Below are 20324 nucleotides of genomic sequence, written 5' to 3'. Positions count from 1 at the left end.
GTTATAACCATTATATCTTTGGCTGTACATTTGAGGTCTCTTTCCAGATCTGTGTTGCCCTTTTTACTGTTCAGTAAACATACGTATTGGGTTGTGTTTTTTTATCAAGTGTCTGTGTTCTCGGGGTAAATCTTCCATTGCAAGGGGAGTTGGCGTATAGCAAGCAACTACCCCACACATGACCTGGGTGGTTGGATATCCCATGTTGGAAAGGGTAAGCCAATAAATGGAAGCCAACACGAAGTACCAAGTAGGGTTGCTCATCTTGATGGCTTGTTGGTAAGTTTCTGGCCATAGATCAATTTAACAAGTATGGAGAGGTTGTGTGGACTATCGGTATGCAAAACATAAAGGCTTGAGTGGTTTCTTGGGCAGCTTCTTCCTTCGCTTTCTCAGCCTCTTGGTTCTAGGTTTGCTGGTCGCTTGGTTCTTTGCTTCCTTGGCCACCATATGTAGCAATTTGTGAAGGAGAATCTTTTTACAACTCAGAACAAAGCCCAGTTTTATGCAAATCAGAAGCTGTCACCTCGAATGCTTGGTCTACCTTAAAATCCCAAAAGATTTACTTTACAGAGTGGTGAAGTTAGACCCCAAGATTATAGCGTGAGCTAGCAACTAGGATGGTGTTGGGTCCAAGTAGGGGACCCTTTAAAAGGGGTCCAATGTGGCTTTAAATTAGTACCTAGTGTATGGGTGCCCTTGGCTTAGGGTCACAGGCATCCACAAGCCCGTGACCATGCTAGCTAGTGCCAGCGCAGGCAGCCAGGTCAACTGCCACGCAAGCATCTGTACAGCCATGCAGGATGCCGCACGCAGTCAGCAATCAGCACATAGTTAACAGACAGTCAACGCCACGTCATTGCAGGTAAACAAACAGAGTTGACTTTTTGGTCTAAAGTCAACGCGTGACATTTTTGGTCGATGTTAATTTTTTGACCGATTTGGTCAATGGTTTGGCGTTGACCACTGACCAAGGTCAACGGTCGACGTTGACCAAGTCAGCCAGGCTGACCTATCAGCCTATAAAAGGGCAGCCTTTGGCCCTCATTCTTCATCCACTCCTTAGGCCTTCAAGCCTTCAGAACAGCAGAGTCTGGCCTCCCCGCAGTAGACCAACAGGGTCTCTTCAAGGATCTAGTGAGGATTCACCTCCTCTAGGTAGTCTAGTCTTCCAGTTTTGCAGTGAGGGTTTCAGCCCCTTCATACAGTTGTATTCAGCCCAAAGGGCATTCATTATTCAGTTGTATCTATTTCCTCTTCAGAGGTCCACTACATTCTCTCCCTTTGATTCTCTCACTCACATCCACAGCTTACTTTGTGTATTGAGTGCATCATCTTGCAGTTGTAGTTGATTTTGAGCAGGAGAGAGAGTGAGGATAGTCTATCTCGGCTACATTGGTATCGTAGCTTCAATTTTCTTTCCTGAGATAGGGAGAGTTAGTCTAGGGGCAGCTCTATTGTTTTATGGTCCAAACGAGATCCGGTAAGGACACTATGAGCACCAGTGAGCAGTGCAACATAGGGGGGGAGGGTTTAGTGCCTCAACCACCACCACCCCCCCCACCATAGAACCATGCAGGCACTTCCATGTCCACCATGATAGCCATGTTGCAGGCTATGATGCAGATGCAGCAACAACAATCCGAGGCTCTCTTCACCCGCATGATCCAGCTTCAGGAGATGCGGGAAGATCGTGAGCAAGTTGTCAGAGAACGAGGCTAGCTCGGGAGACAAAAGAACGCGATCGGGCAGCTCCGGAAGAAAAGCAATCCAGAGGCTCGGGAAGCCAAGGAACTCAGAGATTGAGAGGCTCAAGAGGCCAAGTAGCTTCGAGAATGTACCGCTCAAGAAGAGAAGGAAGAACGGGACCGGCAGCTTCTCATTTCTCTACTCTGACTAGCAGGGGGAGAAACGGAGAGACTTCCACCTCCAACCAAGCCTTCCTTTCCGAGGGAACTCAACTTCACATGGTATGATGGTAAGCAAGGACCCTTAGTGTTGACTTCGTGGCTCAATCAGTTCAAAAGTTATCTTTTAGTGATGCCTACGAAGGACAACAAGCGGTGCATCCTAGCATCCATGCACCTCACAAGAGAAAAAGGATGGCTCAAAGAGGCACATAACTGGTTGGAAAGGTAGGATATCTCTAGCCAAGATTTATCTAGGAAGAAATCATAAGGGCCTTTATGTAGTAGAATGTGGTGGACCCTTTTCGGAGAGGATGTAAGGAAAAAATACATTTTTACAAGAAAGAGATCTGCCCATGTGTTAATATATACAATGATCAACAATAGCCCAAGGACAATATCTCGTAATTTGTGAGAAATGGAAGTGAGGTGCACAATGTGTGAACAAAAGGAGAGCAAGAGTGAGCAAGAGAGTGAGCTGAACGTAAGTCTGCTGAATAGTGGACTAAAATGAGTACAAAAGAGAAGTGAGGGGTTTTGTCTAAGTGACAAAACCCTATCTTTTCTACTAACAAGGCGGTCACCCGGTGGCTCAAGTGGCAGAAGGACCACTACGATGCAGACGAGGAGACACCTCTTTACAACTGGACGGAATTTGTGAAAGATCTTCAATCACAGAACCTGCCACCGCAGTACCTGGACAAGCTCCAAAGTGAGTTCTACGAGCTACGCCAAGGTGACACAGAGACGATGAATCATTATGCCAATGAGTTCACTCAGGTGTTATACAGTTGTAGTTGGAGGTTAGTGAGAAGCTGAGCAAATTCCTCCATGGTTGGGTACAGACATGCAGTAGTATGTCAGAATTTTCAGGCCACGGGATTATGAGTGTGCATACGAGCTTGCTTAGAACTTTGAGCTCATGCACAAGGTTCAAGGATCCACGCAGGTCAAGAGTAAGAAGTCCTAGGATTCCACGCCATGTGATGGTGGAGGGCAACAGAAGAAGAGCTGGATGGCAAAGGACAGTAATGCCTATGGTGGGTACTTGGATACAACACGAGCACTCTTTGCCCAAGAGAACCGATGCTTCCATTGTCATGTGCCAGGCCATAATAAGAAATATTTCCCGCATTACCAGAAGCTTCTAACAACAGGAGCCGCGTCAAGTGGTTCAGCAATAGCTTCAGCAACCTCAGTAGTCATTGAGGATAACAGACTACAGTAGTCATCCAAGAGCTTGAAGCTCAGCAAAAGGGGAAGCCTTATCAGTTTCTCCAATATGTTTCAGTTTTATGGATAGGTCGGTGGTTAGAAGGTTGTTATCCTGGCTGACTTAGGCAATTTGGAGGATATCATCTCCACCAAAGCAGCTCAGAAGGCTCAGTTGCCTCTTACGCCAACGGAACCAATGACCTTGAATGGTGCGTTTCCAGGGCAGCAGATAGAGAGCAACATGCAGGTAGCTTCCGCCACTCTAAAGATCTCAGGGTGGATACACTGCCGGCCATTTAGGGTCGCACCTACTCAGGCAGCGGACATCATCTTGGGAGCACGATGGTGGCACCAGTTCGAAGTCCGACCATATCATCAGCACCAAGGCTTGGGTGTCAAAATCCCAAGCCATGGGTGCAAGTTCATCTATTGGAGTAAAGGTGTTCCACCTCGATCTTTGATATCAGTCATTTAAGGGGTTCGATACTAGCACCAGCAAGACACAGTCTTACAACAGGATATTGTATTACAACAGGATATAGTATTAGAGTAGGCAACATGGTTACACCAAGACCGAGATGTTTGTCTCAAACCCAGTCTTCCTTCGTCCCTATCACCTATATGCACCGAGGAAAACCACAGGGAGCCTCATCTTGGAATATAAACCCACAACAAATATCAGTACCAGAGGTTAGCACCAAATCCAAGCGTTTAGTACCTGTAGATCAGGATTCATGACTTTAGCAACCATTTTCATACTCATGAACCAGGCATTCGGATCATGATTTATCATCCAGGTATACCACAGATAGTCATCTCCGTCAGCACGATGGGAAGCCCCTTTCATACCCTAATTCGAATTTTAGTAGAAGGGGATGTCACGGGCATCCACAAGCTCGTGGCCATGCTAGCTGGTGCCAGCGTAGGCAGCTAGGTTAACTACCACACAAGCATCCGTACAGCCATGCAGGAAGCCGTACGTAGTGAGGAATCAACACACAGTCAACACCACGTTGTCGCAGGTCAAAAAACATAGATTTGACTTTTGGGTCTAAAGTCAAGGGTTGACTTTTTTGGTCGATGTTAATTTTTTGATTGATCTGGTCAATGGTGGGCACCAACGGACGAAGGTCAATGGTCGGCATTGACCAAGTCAGCCAGGTTGACCTAACAACCTATAAAAAGGTAGCCTTTGGCCCTCATTCTTCTTCCACTCCTTAGGTCTTCAAGCCTTCAGAGCAGCAAAGCCTAGGCCTCCCTGCAGCAGACCAGCAAGGTAGCCTCAACCTTTTTAGGGATCTAGTGAGGATTCACCTCCTCTAGGTAGTTTAACCTTTTTAGGGATCTAGTGAGGATTCACCTCCTCTAGGTAGTTTAGTCTTCCAATTTTGCAATGAGGGTTTCAACCCCTTCATATAGTTGTATTCGGCATTTTGGGCATTCATTATTCAATTGTATTATTTCCTCTTCGGAGGTCCACTACATTCTCTCCCTCTGATTCTCTCACTCACATCCATAGCATCACTTTGTGTATTGAATGCATCATCTTGCAGTTGCAATTAGTATTGGGCAGGAGAGAGAGTGAGGATAGTCTGTCTCCCGCTACACTTAGGGACACCCTTGGGTAGTCTATATATTTGATGTATTTGAGGTGTGGACTCATTGTAGGGATTGTTTGGGATGGACTCCTTGGGGTACTAGAAACTAGAGCAGGCCTATGCCATGTTTAGCCTAACACCCAGACTAGTGGACTCTTGTGGTATGGGACACACAACTTGTGGCCATGGACATTTTTTTGGTGCCAAATTGGAGGCTGATCCTTTTTAGTAGATCTACGGCTGGGTGGTGAGCTTGCTAGCTCTCTCTAATCGGTCTTTACTAATGTTCGTGGTTTTGTAGGTCATGGTTATATAGTTAGACCTTGCAATCACTAGAAACTTTTCGAAACGTAGAAACATTCAAAACGTTATAAAAAACTCTAGTTTACACGTTCTAGCCCCAAGATGTGTATAACATGTTCTACATATATATGGTATATCAAATCATGAAACGTCACGATTCTCAATTATACAGCCATACACAATGGCTAAAGTGCATATATGTATTGAACATATATTTGATTGTTTGCTCATGTCAATTGCTATACTGTTATAGGTGTTGAATGAATTGAAATCAATATACAAAAAATGTAGCAAAATTGCTACAAGTTTCCTTTCAATCCTCTTCAAGGAGTGAGTGAAAGTTGGCTTAAATATCATTGTAATAATTCCTATCATTAGTGAGATAAGTAGCACAAGAGAGACTATATGATAGGAGATTCGAGAGAATATAATATGTATTGAATCAGGATGTTTGAAGTGTTATCCATACAGTGAGGCCTTTCTGAGTGAGGAGCTGCACGTGAAAGGGTTGTGCTTGAAGAGATGCATACTGATTGTGAAGGGTGCGACCCTTAATGAGAGAATTTACATTTTATTGCTATTATAAGTAGAATTATCCCTTGATGAAAGCATGTGCTTACCTAAAAGAGTCGAAGCTATGTGAGGGGATGAGTAGATTATGAAATTTTGAAAGAGCATCCCTTGTCGCGAGTGTTCATCAATCAAAATGTCCATTAGTCAAAGTTCTAGGGGATGAATAGATTATGATCATGAGAACTAGTGGGTGTTAGTACAGGGATTGTTTAGGCCCAAAGCAGGATGGAGAGGTTTGTTAGTTTATCTCGCACTCATTGTAGACTGCATGTGATGTGGCATGTGCACTCCCTAATCTACATCCAAGCTCTCCAATTTTCTCGTCTCTGTATGTAGATTATAGTTCCTCTCTTGCCCCATACTCTCTCTCTCTCTCTCTCCCTCTTTCTTTCAGCATAGCACTCAGCAAGGTACTTAGCGAGCCCTTTGCCTCAGCCCATAGTGGCTTGTATGAGTCATCTTTTGATTGTACTTTGTCTTATAGGCCGTGAGGCCTCCCGAAGACATTAATGCATCTCTCTCTCTCTCTCTCTCTCTCTCTCTCTCTCTCTTTCCTTCACAAAACCACCACCACCATGACCTACTCACACATTCTCTTTTTCTCTCTTTTACCTTTCTTCTACTCTCAACCCTGATTTCCCCTTCTCCTACTCCTATTTGCTCTTTTACATTACTTTTTCCCTTATCAAGAATTAGATTCTCAGGATTAGAAGTGGTCTTTTTACATGGCCAAGTTGACATCCCATATTTAAAGACTTAATGGTGGCTGATGATTTCATTATGTTGCCTGATAATTTGCTCTTTGTCCATTGTGTGTAGGACTTGGATCCACCTCCATGGCTTAACCGGATGCGAGAGTTGGGTTACCCTCCTGGATATATCGGTCAGAAACTTTCACTTATTTTCTCTATATTCCCGTTTTACCTTTTTTCGTTGTCTATTGCAATGGCAAGTCTAGATTCTACTCTTGAGTTTCTTGTGATTTTTGAAATTTTGCAAATATAATTCTGACCAATCTCCTGTGGACCTTTGGTGTAGTGGACACTTCATCCTCATTCATTATATTTTAAAGTTAATCGTGTGCTTGAATCCATACATGCATGCGTTCATACGTACGCGCGTGTGTGTGTGTAATTGTCTTAAATAAAACACTTCAAAGGTGTCAGCCTTACGAGCGTTGTGTAAAGACTTTATAGTTTGTGTACCTTGTCCTTCTTCCCCATGAATCAGATTAACAGTTTGGGAATCACATTTGCCTAAATCTTCCAAGCCTATTATTGCAAGGTTTGGCAAATTCTAAGGTGAACACCTGAAGCCTATTGGAGCTTTTGGCATCCATATTAGTTACAATGACTTAATTAAAATGTGTTCATATCTACATTCGATTGAAAGAGAAAGCTATCAACTATTGAGGAACATTGCTTCATGAGAAGCAGGTATATATTTCGGTTGAAAAATACGTTTACAATTCTAAAATACCAACTTTTTGACATGGAGGATTATTAAGCTGCATACGTACAGTAACCACCTTGAGGAAGAAAGCCTCTACTTGTTAAAGGCCTGACAAAAATAATATATTACAATCAACAAGCCTCTAATGGCAGAGATAGGTAGAACATGTGCCCCTTATTGTATGCATGCTGTAGCAAATAGATAAGCTTTCTAATTGAAGACAGTTTGAAGAGGGATCCCTTAGTTTATATAAGCATAGCTCTATTATATGTGGCATCTAACCCTAATTACAACGGTTAGGTGCACTGCTCCTCAAATCCTGAGACTCAGCAAAGTCTCCACTCTTCAATGTCTCTCATGAATACTGTTACACCTGGGTTTGCAAACTCTCTCTCACTGCAACATGGAGTTGTCACTAAGAAAAGTTCCTCTCTTACCACATTGGCAGAGTCCTTCTCTTTCGCTCGATCAGCATGTATCACTAAATACACAGTTGTCCCTATAATCATGGAGTGAGCAACTCCATTCTTCAAGTTACACTCGTTCACGCTATCTGGGTCTCTTGGAATTGAGATCTTCTTCGAAGCATTCAACACATCGACAGGTTTTGGTTCCGAATCTTCCAATTTCCTTGGCCACTAGATGAGTACGAACATTCATTTATCATATAGGATAGTTGGTTCCCAGCTTTCCACTCACTGAAGTTTGGAATGATTGAATTGGATCCCATGCATAGTCACAAGAAACGCGCTTCTTTCAAAAGAGAAACGTTTCAAACCTTGTAGCATGTGAAACGGTTCTCTTCCAAAGAAACGTTTACATGAATGTGTGGGTTTTTCCCTTGATTTTATTTTGGGTTTTGCTGCATTATTTGGATTTATACGTCGATTTCAATTCATAAAACACCTGTATTATTCTCTTAATTTAAAACACGATTTCAGTTCATTGAGCATGTGTAATGTTCTGCAAATTTCATGGCAAGTGACATGTGTAGACTACAAGCAACACAATATCTACTTTATACTCTATACGTTGTATGCCATTATTAAGGTTGTCTACTTGAGAATCTACATAGATAAGGCTGTCTACTTGAGAACCTACATGTTTTACATCATTTGAATTTTATACACACACACACACACACACACACATTTTTTGGGGTGAAAATTTTGATGCTTTATATTACAAAGTAGCTTACCCTGAAAGGGAGCTCAAGAGTACATTAGCTGAAGATTTCAGTATATGACAAGTATACATTATAATCTATGTAATGAGTTTGCATACAATCAAAGAAAGATTGCTGCATAGAACATTGGAAAAAAAGGAAGCGGAAAAGGATCACCAAAGACTCTATGATTTCTATCCTTACATAGAGTCCAAAGCGCGAACCCAAGTGAAACTGCACTATATTGTGTTTTTAGAGGATGAGTTTGGGCATGTTCCTGGACTCATCTAATGTATGCAAAGGCGTTGCCGAAGAAGATCAATGAACTCACGAGAGCATGGACAAAGCCAAAATAAATGAGGCACAGTCTCCTGAGAAGTCAAACACACACACACACACACATTTTTTGGGTGAAACCACTGTATTTATAATAGAAAAGCTTTTTACAATGAGAATAGTCTACATAATAGACTAGTTAGTGGTTCGATCTGGAACATACACACATGCACAAACAAAACACATATATAGAGAGATACATACATATATGTATATGTTTTTATGTGTGTGTGTGTGTTGTGTGTGTGTATGTGTGCACACACACACACATACATACATACATACATACATGTGTAAATAAGTAAATAAATAAAAACATAAATAAATAAATAGATATATAGATAGATAGATAGAGATATATATAATCTTTGGGGCCGGAAAGTACAAACTTGCATTTAAGTTTTTTTGAAACGTTTCACGTTTCTACGTTTAAAATTGTTTGTTGTGACTATGGACTCTAGTGCAGCCAATGGTTCTTGTATGGATGTCAGTATGGGCTACAGAAAGGAATAGAGAGAATTTAGAAAAGCCACCCAATAGAAGAGCTAGGGGAACTCCCTATCCCATGATTTTGGTAGAAACTTGAATGCTATCTCTCGTGGGTGAAGCAATATGTCTCTTGATTTCTTGTATGGTCAAATTGGAAAAGGTGGACAGAAATAAAATCCCTTGTAAAGTGAATGAAGGATAATAATTCTAACACCCCTCTGCAGTGCCAATGTGGTGTACAAGGTAGTGATCAATCACCAAAATGAGATAAGTTTAGGGCAGTGCGAAATGCCTCAAACTTCTCACGTGGAAGTGCTTTGGTGAAGATGTCTGCAACATTGTCATGTGTTGATACATAGATCATGCTGATCTCCCCTGCATGCAACTTCTTTCTGACATAATGATAATGAACCTCAATGTACTTCGTGCGAGCATGAAACACAGGATTCTTTGCTATTGCTATAGCACTCCGACTATCCGTGAGAATTGGAGAAGGACTCTCCAATAAGAGACGAAGATCAGCGAACAAACGTCACAGCCAAACACATTCAACTGTCGTTGTGAAAGCTGCCTTGTACTCAGCTTCACATGAGGAAGTAGCCACTGTAGATTGCTTCTTGCTCAGCCAAGAAATGCAAGCTTTGCCTAAAAAGAAACAATTACCACTAGTGGACTGCTTGGTATCATAGTCTCCAGCCCAATCTGAATCACTATAAGCATGCATCTGCAAGTCACCCCCCCTTGGGAAACATCAAGCCATAAGACTTTGTGCCTTGCAAATAACGGAAGATGCGTTTTATAGCCTGCCAATGTGTTGTCTTTGGGTTGTGCATATATCTGCTCACTTGAGATACTGCATACTAAATATCGGGCCTAGTATTGCACAAATAAATGAGGCATCCAACAGCCTGGCTGTAAAGTGTGACATCCACTGATTCACCTGCATCATACATAGTAAGCTTCAGCCTTGGCTCCATGGGAGTGGCTATAGGCTTACAATCATGCATGTTGAACCTATCCAAGAGCTTTCTCTAGTCGGTGCAGTTGCAAAAGTCTTCATCTTCGGGAAATCCATGGTGGTTGTGCAGATTTTGATAAGCCTTTTTGCTGAAGCTAACCTCCCAAGCTGAGCCAAGGGCTCAGCGCAGCCTGGGGTGACCTCGAACTTTGTGTTCTTTGTGTTGTATGGAGGGATCGGGTGCGGATCTCCTTTGTTGGAATAGGGAACGAGAACGACTGCAGGTGACCACTAACGACTACCTGGCAATTGACGCGAGAGAGAGAGAGAGAGAGAGAGAGAGAGAGCTGACGAATGTACGGGCAAAAGAAAGGATGACTGTACGTGCAGTAACTGTACGATGTACGACGATCGTACGGCCGTACAATTGTACGGGCTACTTGAGTCGAGGGCTTGGCGTACAGGCTACGACGTATGACTTACAGATCGGGGGAGGGAGGGAGAGAGGGAGGGAGGGAGAGAGAGAGAGAGAGAGAGAGAGAGAGAGAGAGGGAGGGAGGGAGGGAGGGAGGGAGGGAGGGAGGGACTCGTAGGCCTATGGGACAAAGTACAAAGTACACCAAAATAGAATGGAAACCAATACACACCTCAAAGGGCTGAAGCAAAGGATGTGCTAGGGCCCGTGCTGCTGGGTGCTATGCTAACTAAGCTATAGCCATAGATCTTAAAACCTCAAAAGCTCAGACGAAGTTGAAGGTGGGAGTCCAAAGCTGAATCAGAAACCAAAACCCAACACCGTAGTATCTCTCCGTTGGGTAGCGAAGATCTCCCGGATCCGCATCTGTTGAGCTATCTCGCGTTGTGGCAGGGGGTGTGGTCTCCTTGACCTCTTTATCTGATGGGCTATGTCAAGAGTGACCCCTCGTCTCGGGCGATCTTCTCTGAGGAGGGTGAAATAGGGCGTACCTTGATTGAAGGTCCGTTGAGAAAAGAGAGAGTGTGCACGTACGAAGGAGACGGAGAGTAGCCGTCACGTCAAAATCTTAGATAGAAAAATACACAAGTACATAGTACTTGTACCTAGACCTAGGACTAAGTGTCCTAGGTGTCACATAGGACTAAATGTCCTATGTGGCCTAAAAGGCACTAACACTATAAGTGCCTACACTTATGCCTACAAGGCACATACCATGGCCTATAGGGCATCACTAGAAGCATCAGAAGATGGCCTACAAACCCCCCTCCATGGGATGGGCTGAAGTACTTTAGAAACGTCTCAGAATACTTGGTAGTTTCTTGTCATGGTGGCACATGTTCATCCAAAAGGATATAGCCATCTATGAATGTACAAGGAATGTCAAATCATGTACAAGGCCTGTCAGAAGACTTCGAACTTGGGACGAGGAAGTGCCTTTGTAAACATATATGCGATGTTGTCCTCTGTGGGAAGATAGGACAACTCTATGTCTCCTGCTGACAACCGCTTCCGAACATAATGATAGTGAACTTCAATATGCTTGGTACGCGCATGGAACACTGGGTTACGCGCAATAGCCAAAGCACTCTGGCTGTCAGTGTAGACAATAGTGGAGGATGTCTTGCAAATACCAAGATCTGTAAGTAACTGTCGAAGCCAAACACACTCTACTGTAGCGGTGAAAGCTGCCCTGTACTCAGCCTCACAGCTAGACGTGGCAACTGTCGGTTGCTTCTTGCTGAGCCAAGAAATACATGAATTGCCAAGCAAAAAACAATTGCCAGTATGTGACACTCTGGTGTCGGAACATCCTGCCCAGTCACTATCCGTGTAAGCATGCATGGTAAGTGAACCCTGATCACCGTAGAAGAGGGCTAAATCCTGAGTGCCTTTGAGATATCTGAAGACTCTCTTCATTGCATGCCAATGCTGTAAACTGGGCATGTGCATGAATGTGCTGAGCTGAGATACTGCATACTGTAAGTCAGGTCTGGTGTGACATAAATAAATAAGGCATCCAACAGCCTGCTGATAAAGAGTGATATCACATGGTGGGCTCCCATCATGAGCTGAGAATTTGAAGCCAGGGTCCACTGGAGTAGAGATTGGCTTGCAATCCTCAAACTGAAAACGATCAAGGAGCTGTCCAATATACTTGGACTGAGACATCATGATACCCCCCTCAACATGAGCAAATTGAATGCCCAAATAATTATGGAGCCGTCCCATGTCTGACATGTCAAAAATCTGCTGCAAATCAGCCTTGAAGGCTGCAATTTGCTGAGTATCTGGGCCCGTGATAAGCATATCATCCACATATAAAATCAGCACTAAAAAACAGATCCACTCCCACGGAAATAAAGAGTGAGTTCTGAGGGACTATTCTGAAAACCAAGGGATAGTAAGTGTGCATGAATTTTGGCATGCCATGCCCTGGGTGCCTGCTTTAAACCATAAAGGGCTTTTCTAAGCCGGCATACCTTATTTTCAGAATTAACAACCTCAAAGCCAGGAGGTTGTGTGAAATCAACTTCTTCTTGCAGATTCCCATGAAGAAAAGCGGTCTTGATGTCAAGTTGGTGCACTTGCCAATGATGATGGGCTGCAATGGCAATGACACATCGAATGGTAGTAATCCTGGATGTGGGAGCAAATGTCTCCTCAAAGTCAATGCCTTGTTGTTGGGCATACCCTTTTGCAACAAGACGGGCTTTGTATCGATCTATGCTGCCATTAGATTTCCTTTTTAATTTGTAGACCCACCGCGTTTCAATGGCATGCTTGCCAGGTGGGAGATCTACTAATTCCCATGTGTCATTTTTGGCAATAGGTTGTAACTCAGCTTTCATTGCATCCATCCACTCTTTGCTGTCAAAAGCATCTTTATGGCACAAAGGCTCTTTATTGCAAGCTGTAGCAAGGAGTGCAAACTCAAGAAAGTGACCATGCTGTCTATTCCCTGATCTTGTCCGGGCAGCAAAAGGCTGATCTTGTTTGCTGTCCCTCAATGTATCCAAAAGCCATCTCGGAACTTGCCTTTGCTGTCTATTGACAGCTCTTTCCTCAATGACTGCATCATGAGTAATGGGATCATTCTGTGCCGGAAGAGTAACCTGCAAATCAGCATGAGGGTGTGGCTGATTATTGCTTAGTGGAGGGCCTGCAGGAGGCTCATGTTGCTGCTCAAAATCCTCTTCTGTTGATGGCAGAGGTAACCAAGATTCAAAGGCATCAAACATGTCATTATCTGGCTTTGCTTTGCAGTCCACAAGAGGAGAAGCTGAATGTTCAGCAAAGTAACCAATGAATATGCATTTGATTGCCTTGTCATCAGGCTTATGTCTCAGCTGAGATGGACATGAACATATGCAAGAGACTCAAAAACTTTCATGTGTGAAAGTGAAGGCATCCTGCCTTTCCATGCTTCATAAGGTGTGATAGTCTTTAATGCCCGTGTAGGTGATCTATTCAGCACATAGTTGGCACACATTACTGCATCAAGCCAAAATTTATTGGGCAAAGACTTGGCCTTAAGCATGCATCTGGCCATCTCCATTGTGGACCTGTTTTTTCTTTCAGAAACAGGATTCTGCTGAGGAGTGTACGGAGTAGTGCATGAGTGAATAATGCCCCGTGAGGATAGAAATGCATCAAACTCCTTTGACATATATTCACCCCCCCTATCTGTGTTGAGGGTGACAAGCTTGCATCCCGATTCATTCTCAACCATATTCAGCCATCTCTGAAAGCATAAGAAAACTTCAGATTTGGCCTTTAAAGGATATACCCAGCAATACCTTGTGAAATCATCAATGAGAGTCATGAAATACTTGTATCCTCCAATGGCATTTGTCCTCATTGGGCCACAGACATCACTGTGTACTAGCTGCAATTTCCTTTGTGAGAGTTTTGGACAATTCTTTTGAAAAAGAAATCGATGCATCTTACCCAAAAGACAACCCTCACACACGTTTGGAAACTTTGTGAGTCTGAGGTACATCATTTGCCATCTGCTGTGAATGTAGCTTTGCAAGAGCTCTATAATTGAGATGGCCCATTCTCTCATGCCAAAGATGAGTTTCAGCAAGCTGTGAATCTGAAATAGCCAATGCTTCAATAGAAAGTACAGCTGAATGATGATCAAGGTGATAAAGCCCTTTTTGCAAAGTGCCAGTGAGAACTATGGCATTGTCATCACGAAGATCATATACTAGGCATCTGTAGCCATAAAAAATTACTCTGAAACCTGAAGTAGCAATTGCTGAAATTGAAATCAAGTTGACTTCAATGCCGGGCACAAAAAGAACATTTGTCAGAGTGACAGGATGGCTGGAAATGGATGTGAGTTGCACATTTCCAACTCCTTTTACAGGATATGAAGCATTATTGGCACATGTAACAGTCCCCCCTCAAGGTGCATCAGCTAGAGAATGAAACAATGTCTGCAAGATGTGACATGCTTGGAAGCACTACTATCAAAGTGCCAGGACTGAGCATCATTAGCAGTAAATAGTGCATCAGCTTTGGAGGGATCAAATGAGCAATGAACAGCCCATGCCAATCATCCTGAAGAGCATGTGCATGTGAAGCATCTGCTGGCTCATGGGATTCAATGGCATGTGAGGCATTAACTGTCAATCCTGCTTTCTTTTTCTCCGAAGCAATGCGCTTCCTACATTCTGAAATGTCATGTCCAGGCTTGCGACAATAGTTGCATCTTTTCTTCTTTCCCTTATCTGCTGTATTTTTAGATGCATGGGAGGAATTGCAGCTGTTATGCGTAGAGGAATTGCAGCTGCTATGCGCAGATTTTGGCTTGCCCATAGGCTTGGAAGCCTTGCCTCTTCCTGTCTGCTGTGAAGCAAATGCATGATCAGGAATAATGGCTTGTCTGTTAGCTCTACTTTGCTCTTCCTGCAAAAGCAAAGTAACTAGCTGGTCAAAAGAATAGTGGTCTGGATTGCCCATGGCCACTAATCGAAGGGTTGTAGCAAACCCTTGATATGTATCTGGCAGTCCATTCAATGTGGTACTGACAAGCTGTGAATTTGGCACCACCTCATCAATGTTGGCAAGCTGTTCCATGAGGTCTTTGACCTTTGTCAAATATGCATCCATTGACTCACCTTCATTCATATTCACTTCCTGTAATTGCCTTCTCAAATATGCAACACGAGCTTCATTGCGTATCTGATAGAGAGAAACTCTTGCAAGAGACTTCACACTTGCAACACTTGTACTGCCATATGGAGGGAAGTACCAGTTGTACGGACAGCTCAAGTACAGTGTACGGCTATACGGCCAGCTCGAGTACAACTGTACGGTTGTACTGTACGGTTGTACGGCGATGCGTAGGTACAGTGAAGGAGATGTACGGCGACGCGCAGGTGTACGGCGACGTGCAGTACGGATGTGCAATGCGGCGACGCAATACGGCGACGCGCAATACATACGTGCAATGCGGCGATGCAGTACGGCGACGAGCAAGTGTACGGCGACGGCGATGTACGTGTTTACGTACGGGCCGTACGGCTAAGGTACTGTATGCAGTACGGAACAGGTGAGACTGGACGCCTGGATCTACAACACGAAAAATGGCGTCTGATGGCCACTGGTGCTGAAGGAGACCTCGAAAAACTGCAGGTGCTGAAGATCTGTCGACCAGCAGGGCAGCAGACTCCCAAAGAGCAATGGAGGACTCGAGGGCTAAGTAGAGCTGGAAGACAAGAGCAAAACCTGCTCTGATACCACTGAAGGTCTGTTGAGAAAAGAGAGAGAGTGCAGGTACGAAGGAGACGGAGAGTAGCCGTCACGTCAAAATCTTAGATAGAAAAATACACAAGTACATAGTACTTGTACCTAGACCTAGGACTAAGTGTCCTAGGTGTCACATAGGACTAAATGTCCTATGTGGCCTAAAAGGCACTAACACTATAAGTGCCTACACTTATGCCTACAAGGCACATACCATGGCCTATAGGGCATCACTAGAACCATCAGAAGATGGCCTACATTGATCGTGCGTGCCTAGTCGCTCTTCGTCTTGTGGATTATGTGTCCTTGCTCGGCAGTATCCTGTTGTCTCTCTCCATTGATAGCTGACTCCTCCTCCACTCCACTGTGTCACGGAGCTGAGTCATAAGTATAGAAGTCTATGACACATCACTATGCTCTGTCTACCTCCAAATCTTGTGGTGTTGCACCTGCTTGTTGTTGACTGATCTGTCTTAGTGGCGTATCTTTGTGCCGTCACATCTCGATCGGATATAGCCCAATGCAGACCTGGTCTTGGAAATGGATCTGACGTGAGAGGCGATGAAAATTGTGCCCCTCTTGAAAGAGGTAGTGGTATCACCCTCGGATCTGGTAGTAGGCTAGGCAGATGCATAAGAAATGCTCCTTTGACTTAATCTCCCCCATTGTGCATTATCTGTAGATTCACTACTCTCTAGGTATCCCTGCAGCTCTACCTGATTCAAATCCACAGCTGATGTGATGAGATTTGCATCTGGCTGATGGCGATCCTCAAAGCATTTGAGACTCCTTTGTCCTCAAGGTACTGGGGTCTGATAATGAGTCCTTCCTGTGATACCCTCAAGAAGTGGCCAGTCACGAAAGAACTGGGTCTTAGTAGGGAGCTCCTGGTTCCCTCCCCAAGCCTGTGATGTATGTAACTGGAGGTCTAACCGTATGATTTGGTTAATCTCATCTCGAAGGATTGGTGCATCCGTCCTGGAAGGGGGAAAGCTGGTCTATCTAGATATTTCGAATGGCAAAACGTGTGGATACATGTGCGTACCAGACCGTGTCTACCCCACTTTGTGCTAAATGGATAGATGACTCTAGTGCTCGTCTTGGTAATCTCCCGCGAGGTAAGGCCCATACTTTATGGAGAGAAGTCACTATATGGAAAAGGGCATCAACCTGGAGAGGTGTCATGACGAACTCTAGCTGCACTATCTGATGGGACATTGAGGGCTTACTCCAAATCTTCCGAGAGCCCATAATCGCCTGTAGCTACTCAAATCTTTGCCACTTTGTTGTTGAAAGGTTACTTCCCTAGGAAGGTGATGCATACATGGCAGTTGGTCTCACTAGTGTGTCAAAAAGCCAACCCTTCGTTGGTGGATCTTGGAAATGTGCTTGAAAACACTGCCTCTTAAGTCGGGTCAGAGCCCCTTGTCCACGTGTGAGCCGTGCTTTGGTGGCATGTGGCATCCTGAAGACTCATCCTAAGAAGACTAGCCCCAAGTATGTGTACGATTGTACTATCTCCACTGGCTCGCCTCGATAAATGAAACCATGCCGATGCAGCACAGCGCGTGAGGTGTAGAAGATCATGATCTTAGTTTTCCCAAGGTTGACCGACAAGTCTCTCTCTCTGCAAAACATCTCCAGGGCCTCTAGATGCCTCTGCAATCCCTCTGGTGAGGATGATATAAGGACTATGTCATCCGCATATAACAAAATTTGTATCATCAAGTTTGTAGTAGCGATCCCTCGCCCCAGGCAGTCAATGAAAGATGTGATCTCATCGATGTAGAGCCGGAAGAGAGTCGGTGATAAGGGGCATCCCTACTTCACACAGATGGTGCTCTCAGGTCAAGGCCTTCGGGATTTGTATCTTTTGAAGCCTCCTAATCAAACAACAGTGTGGAACAGCGTCGAACGCCTTCCGAAAGTCTACATAGCAAGCGTAGGCTTTCTAGTGCCTTAATCTCGCCTCCTCAATGATGGCTCTCAAAGTGAAGATGTAATCTAGGTTGGAGTGTTGTCATCGGGAGCCTATCTGTCCTAGAGCTCGTGGCCCATGTGCCTCAATACCGACCCATAGATCTTGGCCAGAGTGTGGCCAATCGTGAGAGTACGGTAGTTCCCAGTATCCATGGGGTCCCCTGCATTTTGTATGGGCACAATGGTGGTAGTGCTCCAAGAGGGTGGGAAGCCATGAAAAACTGTGTGATTGAATATCTGCACTAAGATCGGTGCTAGGACCTTCTGCCCGTGTGTGAAATGCTTTGTCCATAACCCCTCATGGTCTTGAGCTAGCCAGTTATGGAGCCGGCGGAGCGCACCCCGCACATTCTGTGTAGTGAACAGAGGGCATGTGACAGGACGGGGCATAGAGAACATGTCAGGGGGTGTCTGCATAGGCACGTCATACAGTGAACTCACATAAGTGTGCAAAACCCCTGTATCTATGACAGGAATAGCTGGCTTCCCCTTATAAAAGCCCCCACCCAATGTTTGGGTCCCCCCCTTTGAATGATCAAATCACCTCGTCCATCCTATATGTGAGGAAACCCCGCATCTTACAATGTGTCAGTCGTTGTGAGATCCGTGCCTCATGTGTCGTCAGATGGCCCAAATCTAGCTCATGTGTGAGGTACGATCTCATCTCCTTACACTCATCATCGTACCAAGGATTCTGAGGCATCATCCCAATGGGAGCATGTGTTATAGATTTGGTCATGGGGAAGGATCTAGCGGCTACGACATTTACCACTGAGAACAGGGTGACCGAGGCCCGGCTGAGGTTTGCATCATCTCAAAGTAGGTTTGAGAGGCACAAAGAAAATGCTTCTCAATCTCAACCACCCCAAATGTGCATAACATACAGATTCGCTGCTCTCTGGGTATACCTGCGGCTCTCCCTGCCTCAATCCTCAACTGATGGGATGAAACCCACATCTATCCAACGGTGATCCTCAGTGCATGTGAGACTCCTATAACCTCAAGATACTGGGGTCTGATGATGAATCCCTCCTCCGATATTGTCATAAGTGGTAATCTCTAGTAAGTCCCAAACTCTATGGATGAATGTCACAGAGAGAGAGAGAGAGAGAGAGAGAGAGAGAGGTCCTTGGGAGGCCTCATGGGCCTATGTAGCAAATGGAAAGAAACTCATACAAGCCAAAAAGGGCTGAAGCAAAGGGCATGCTAGGGCCCTTGCTGAGTGCTATGCTAAGCTAAGCTATATAACTCAAAACCACAAGTACAAAAAAGGCTGGAGCTGAGAAACTAAGGAGCTGAGACTCAATCGACAAAATCGGCACCGTGGTGGCTCTCCAGTGGGCTGCAAAGATAACCCAGATCTATGTTTGTCGAGTTGTCTCCCACTGTGTTGAGGGTGTGGTCTCCTCGACCTCTGTATTTGAAGGGATATATCAAGAGTGACGCCTCGTCTCAGGCAGTCTCCTCTAAGAATGGCGGAGATGGGTCGGGGACCTCGATCGTGTCTTCTTTGCTCGCTCTTCATGTCGTGCATGTCTCGCTTGGCAACATCGCGTCGTCTCTCCCCAGTGATCCATGTTGCTCGCATGTCTGCTACCTCCTCCTCCTCCACCTCCCTATGGCTCGGAGCAGACATGCGAGATGTATTAACTTCTGCAGGAGGCTTCACGGGTCTTTTAGACAAAGTACACACAAAAAAGGATAAACACCAACTCCAGTTATAGACTGAGAGTCTCTTGGGAGTGTATATAGCATCCCCAAATGTATTATAGGTTAGCTATGATCTACTACGAAAGACAGCAGTTTAAGACTGAGTCTTTGGGTTTGGATTTGAAGGCTTTGATAAGTGCTTTTCCATCTCTATAAACAACCCATTTTCCTTCCTTGCTGCGTCCTTCACTTGTAGCCAGGTCTTTTACGTGAGGAGCTGGCGAGAAAGAAAGAAAGAAAGAGAGAAAGTCTATTAGCGTCCACGGGAGACCAAAAGGTATATGGGACAATAGAAAAACCATCTTATACAGCGATGGCACATGGCACGTAGAGGCTAGAGGGTCTGCTGCTAAAGAAGGTGCTGTGATTGCTGCTGCTAGAGCTCTTAGGACTGCTGCAGGGCTGTCTGGTGCTGCTGCATGGATTGGAGCTGCTGGAGGTGCTGCTGCTGATGCTTATGGGGCTCCTGTTACTCTGGGAGATGCAGGACTGAGGGGGAATGCCACTTTATATAGGGATAGGACTCTGACCTAGTGTAGTGCCTGCAGGATGCCAGACTGACCCCACTTCTGCTGCTGCCTGTGGACAGGGCCACTCGTCACACGACTGCTGTTGCAGGGTGCTGACCAGTCCTCACCTGCTATGTGGCAGTTGGGTGCCTCCTGTACCTGCTCCACTTGCTGCACATCCACGTGGCAGCCCTGTACAGGCTGCCATACTGTGCTGCCTACCTGTAAATACTGGAGCTGGTCTGATTTGATGACATTTGCTGCAGTACAGGATGATGTCATTCTGTCCTTGCCGTAACCTGTGCTGTGGGCTGCAGGGCTACAGAATTGCCATGTAGGCAGCCATGACAGCTGTTCCCCACTTAGCCAACTCCCACAACCCACCCAGCCCTTGCTTC

General features: G+C 44.9%; 1 protein-coding gene across 1 annotated transcript in view; it reads left to right on the top strand.

Moving 5' to 3' along the window:
• The window catches only part of LOC147887709 (uncharacterized), a 60636-nt gene that overhangs the window by 37114 nt on the left and 3198 nt on the right, over positions 1 to 20324 (top strand). Inside the window, exon 8 of the mRNA XM_087393567.1 lies at positions 6416 to 6479. Within this exon, the coding sequence (XP_087249693.1) occupies positions 6416 to 6479 (64 nt within the window). The remainder of the gene's footprint in view (positions 1 to 6415; positions 6480 to 20324) is intronic.

This window comes from Dipteris shenzhenensis, chromosome 22 (assembly GCF_047967505.1).
Source record: "Dipteris shenzhenensis isolate YYH24624 ecotype China chromosome 22, Dip_SZ_1.0, whole genome shotgun sequence".
In the NCBI taxonomy this organism is placed as follows: domain Eukaryota; kingdom Viridiplantae; phylum Streptophyta; class Polypodiopsida; order Gleicheniales; family Dipteridaceae; genus Dipteris; species Dipteris shenzhenensis.
This window is presented reverse-complemented; position numbering and strand designations above follow the sequence as displayed.